The 4,077-nt window shown below is 36.7% G+C and overlaps 1 protein-coding gene across 1 annotated transcript; it reads right to left on the bottom strand.

The window, feature by feature from the left end:
- Nucleotides 1–2,811: 2,811 nt before the first annotated feature.
- LOC109180074 (60S ribosomal protein L27a-3-like) lies at nucleotides 2,812–3,471 on the bottom strand. Its single transcript, XM_019329574.1, has one exon. It carries the CDS (start codon nucleotides 3,433–3,435, stop codon nucleotides 2,989–2,991), a length of 447 nt encoding a protein of 148 aa, XP_019185119.1. The 5' UTR covers nucleotides 3,436–3,471; the 3' UTR covers nucleotides 2,812–2,988.
- Between the last annotated feature and the right edge of the window lie 606 nt (nucleotides 3,472–4,077).

Genomic DNA, 4,077 nt, shown 5'->3' on the forward strand with positions numbered 1-4,077 from the left:
CTAAAAGTATTACATTTTTCTATAAAACTATTACACTTTCTTTTTATAAATAACAAATACTTTATTCCTAATTAGTATTACATCTTCGTAAAACTATTTTTTCTGTTTGGTTGATTTTAGACAATCAACCAAACATATGAGTTCAAATCCTTGACAATATAATCTTTATTCACTTGGAATTTAAACGAGAGAAAAAAAAAAAAAATCAACACGAAATAGACAAATAGTGAAGGAATAGGGTGGTTTTATAATGTGAAAATTGCATTTTTCCAATATAAAAGTATGCAATTATGAGTATATATATTTCCTTTCAATTCCCTCACTAATCCATACAATTACTAAGCCTGAATTCCATACATATTACATACAATGTGGTGTTCAACTCTTTCCGACCAACTCTTCAAACATGTTTTCATGCCCATCCTCTTTACCTCTCTGTTTTGTTCCTTATCTTTCTCAAAACTTGGCAACACTACTGATCACCAAGCCCTACTATCATTCAAAGCTGGAATACAGCTAGACCCCCTTCATATCACCACAGGGTGGAATGAGTCCATGGCTCCATGCATTTCTGCAGTTGGGCAGGAATAGTTTGCGGCCTAAAACACAGACAACGAGTGGTCGGAATTCATCTTCCCTCTACCAAACTGAATGGTCAGTTATCGCCCGCCATTGGCAACCTCAGTTTTCTCAGGCTTCTTGACCTCAAAAACAACAGCTTTACAGGGAAAATCCCTGAAGAGATAGGTCGATTATCAAGACTGAGAATTTTAAGCCTGGTGAACAATTCATTTTCTGGTGAAATGATTTGGAGGGTGAGGTTCCAACCAAAGGAATCTTCGAAAACCAGAATGCACCCGAAAGTCCCACAAAGCCATACTCAAGTTAGTGATTTGTATCTCTGTTGGGGCTTTCTTTTGCACATTTCTGGCAGCTTTTCTGTTTATCTACAGACAAAGGAAGAAACCCTCTTCGCCACCAGAGACTTCGGGGACAGATAATATCCCTAGAATGCCTTATAGAGCTCTGCGCAAAGCAACCAATGGCTTCTCAGAAGAAAACTTGATTGGTTCTGGAAAATTTAGCTCGGTTTAGAAAGGCATTTCAGATGAAACCGAGACAGCTATTGCTGTTAAGGTCCTAAAGCTTCAGGTTAAAGGAGCTTCAAAGAATTTTATAGCAGAGTGCACAGCATTGAGGCAAATCAGGCATCGGAACCTAGTGAAGGTTTTAACTTCTTGTTCAAGCATCGACTATCATGGCAATGATTTCAAGGCCATTGTCTACAAATACATGGAAAATAGTAGCTTGGAGAAATGGTTACATCGACACGAAAACAAAGTTGTCGATGAAAATCATGTTCCTAGAAGACTAAGCATGTTCCAAAGATTGAACATTGCGATTGATGTGGCTTGTGGGCTCGAGTATCTCCATCACGGCTTTGGAACGCCTCTAAACGGCTTTGGAACGCCTCTGATAGACTGATACATTGTGATTTGAAACCGAGCAATACTCTTAGACAACAATTTTGTTGCGCACTTGAGTGACTTTGGGATTGGCAAGGTTCCTTGTAAACCAAGTAACCTCTACACAATATTCAAGTGAAGCTAGTTCTGCTGGAATAAAAGGAACTACTGGATATGTTGTAAAGAAAGAAAAGTTACAGGAATTACAAGTTTTGCTAGTTTAAGCACATGTTTTTAATTTATAGCTAAATTCCAAAAACTTATTATCAATGGCCTAGTTCACAGTTCCTCCAAAATTTTAAGGTGTAATAATCACATTAACTTTGATTAATCTAGAAATAATGAAAAATTATTCCACAAGCCATCTCCTAAAAGTTCATTCTGGTTCACTCTTACAACTTAGAACTGGCATAAAGATGTCACAATGCTAATATATTAAATTAAATTAAACAAAAAAAAATAATAATAACTACATTTGAACATGAACCAAATGTAGCCAAAGCATTCAATCATTCCTCTCAATAAACTATCAATTAGCATACTGGGCAACAAAGTTAATGGCATGCCTTCTCAAACAAATAAAATCACTGTCACAAAACATGCTAAACAAGTCATTAGTGCAATTTTCATGTGCTTTCTCAGTAACCTGGAAAAAATGCTAAATAGAGACACAAGATGCTAGGAGAAAGCATAGATCAAAAGAACTTGCAGTTCTAATTATGCAAGAAAGCAACAAGATACTTGAAAACCAAAAATACAAAATTTAGATACTTGGAACACCAAAAATTCAAGATTTAGATACTTGAACAACACAAATTCAAGACTTTATAGCCTACCCTGCCACCCAATTCATATGACACAAGACCTATTATTCCAAATAGATACTCAAGAATAGCTAATACAAGAGAATTCCAAGATGGCCTATGCATGCCACAATCCAGAATTCACAATTTGTATTCATGCCATCCTATAGCTTCATAGTTCATACTGCAAAGATAACATGTAACTAAGTAAATGGTCATTAAATTCACTCACCAGCCAAGTCACCCAAGAACCTACAACACAGCAAAAAGTAAAAATACTACAATGGTGAAATGTAAAAATTTCCCTAATCAATCCATTAACCCAGCAATGCATATACTCTCAATGTTTAAAAGTAGGCAGCAATAACATGTATGGGTGTCTATAATCTAACAGAAACAAAGGAAATCCACAGAAAATAGCACAGGGATCTGATAAACAATCTAAAACCTGGAGTCAATCTGTTCAGAGAGGTTCACTACATAACCATCCATAAACAGAACAGAGAATCAATTTTATCAAGAAAAGGACTAAAGAAGATATAAGACAATTTGTTTCTCCATAAACAAATGAGAAAATCACCCACATTGTTACAGAAAAGTCTGCTATAAAAGAAAACTCAAAATATACTGAAGCATAATAGTCTCAATAAGAAATTCAAAATAAACTTTAAGTTCATCAAAATCCATTAACTACTCGATTAAAACAAAAGTAAATAAACCTAAGCCGTGAGAACGACAGCACCACCGGCTTCTTTTATCTTCTTCTCTGCAATTTTCGAGATAAGCTTGGCCTTCACGACCACGGGCTGAGCCGTCGGCAAGACACCCTTACCCAAAACCTTGAAGTATCCGAACTGGGTGACGTCAATCACAGGGGCGGAGTCCTTGCTCTTGGCGGCCTTCTCTTTGACCTCCGTCGGGAGCAGAGACCAGAGCTTATCAATGTTGACGGTAGGGCAGAAGAACTTGTTCCTCAGCTTGTGGAAGTAGCGCATACCCACCTTTCCGAAGTATCCTGGATGGTACTTGTCGAAGAGTATGCGGTGGTGGTGCATACCTCCGGCGTTACCGCGGCCTCCGGGATGCTTCCGGTGCTTGCCGATACGGCCGTGACCGGCGCTCACGTGGCCGCGCTTCTTCCGGTTCTTCTTGAATCGGGTCGTCATCTCTCCAAGCAGTAGTTACGCAGCTGTGTGTGTTGAGAAATTTATACAGGTTGCCAAGAGGGATGCTAGGGTTTGATGGATGCCATGTATAATTACTATTGCACCCTTGGTAAGGTATTTTAATTTTTAAACGCCACCACTACTAAGGTAATTTGGGTTATTTTTTACTTTGTATTATATGTGTTATGTTTTAATTGACTAATAAAAGAAGAGTTAATACTTAAAATGGGCAATTTATATCCTACACCACGGTGCGCGTTGCACTATGCGTCCAGATGCAAAACGATGTCGTTTTATTTTTTTTTTTTTTGAAATTTCCCGCCCCAGTGAATGGCAGTAGTTTTTTCTTTAAAAAAAAAAACTCGCTGTTCAAGAATGTACATAATGTTATACTAGATACACATAATGTTATACATGAATGTACATAATTATATAACAAAATATACATACTCTTTTTAAAAGATAATACACATAATCTAACATAATACATAATAAACATAAACTTTTAACATAATACACATCAACTCTTAACATAATACACACAAATTTTCTGATTCGGATGTACATAATTGTATAAAAAGAATGTACATAATTGTATAAAAAATACGCATAACTGTATGAACCAATACACATAACGTTGTG

The sequence above is a fragment of the Ipomoea nil genome, unplaced genomic scaffold (genome assembly GCF_001879475.1).
Source record: "Ipomoea nil cultivar Tokyo-kokei standard unplaced genomic scaffold, Asagao_1.1 scaffold0987, whole genome shotgun sequence".
Classification (NCBI taxonomy): domain Eukaryota; kingdom Viridiplantae; phylum Streptophyta; class Magnoliopsida; order Solanales; family Convolvulaceae; genus Ipomoea; species Ipomoea nil.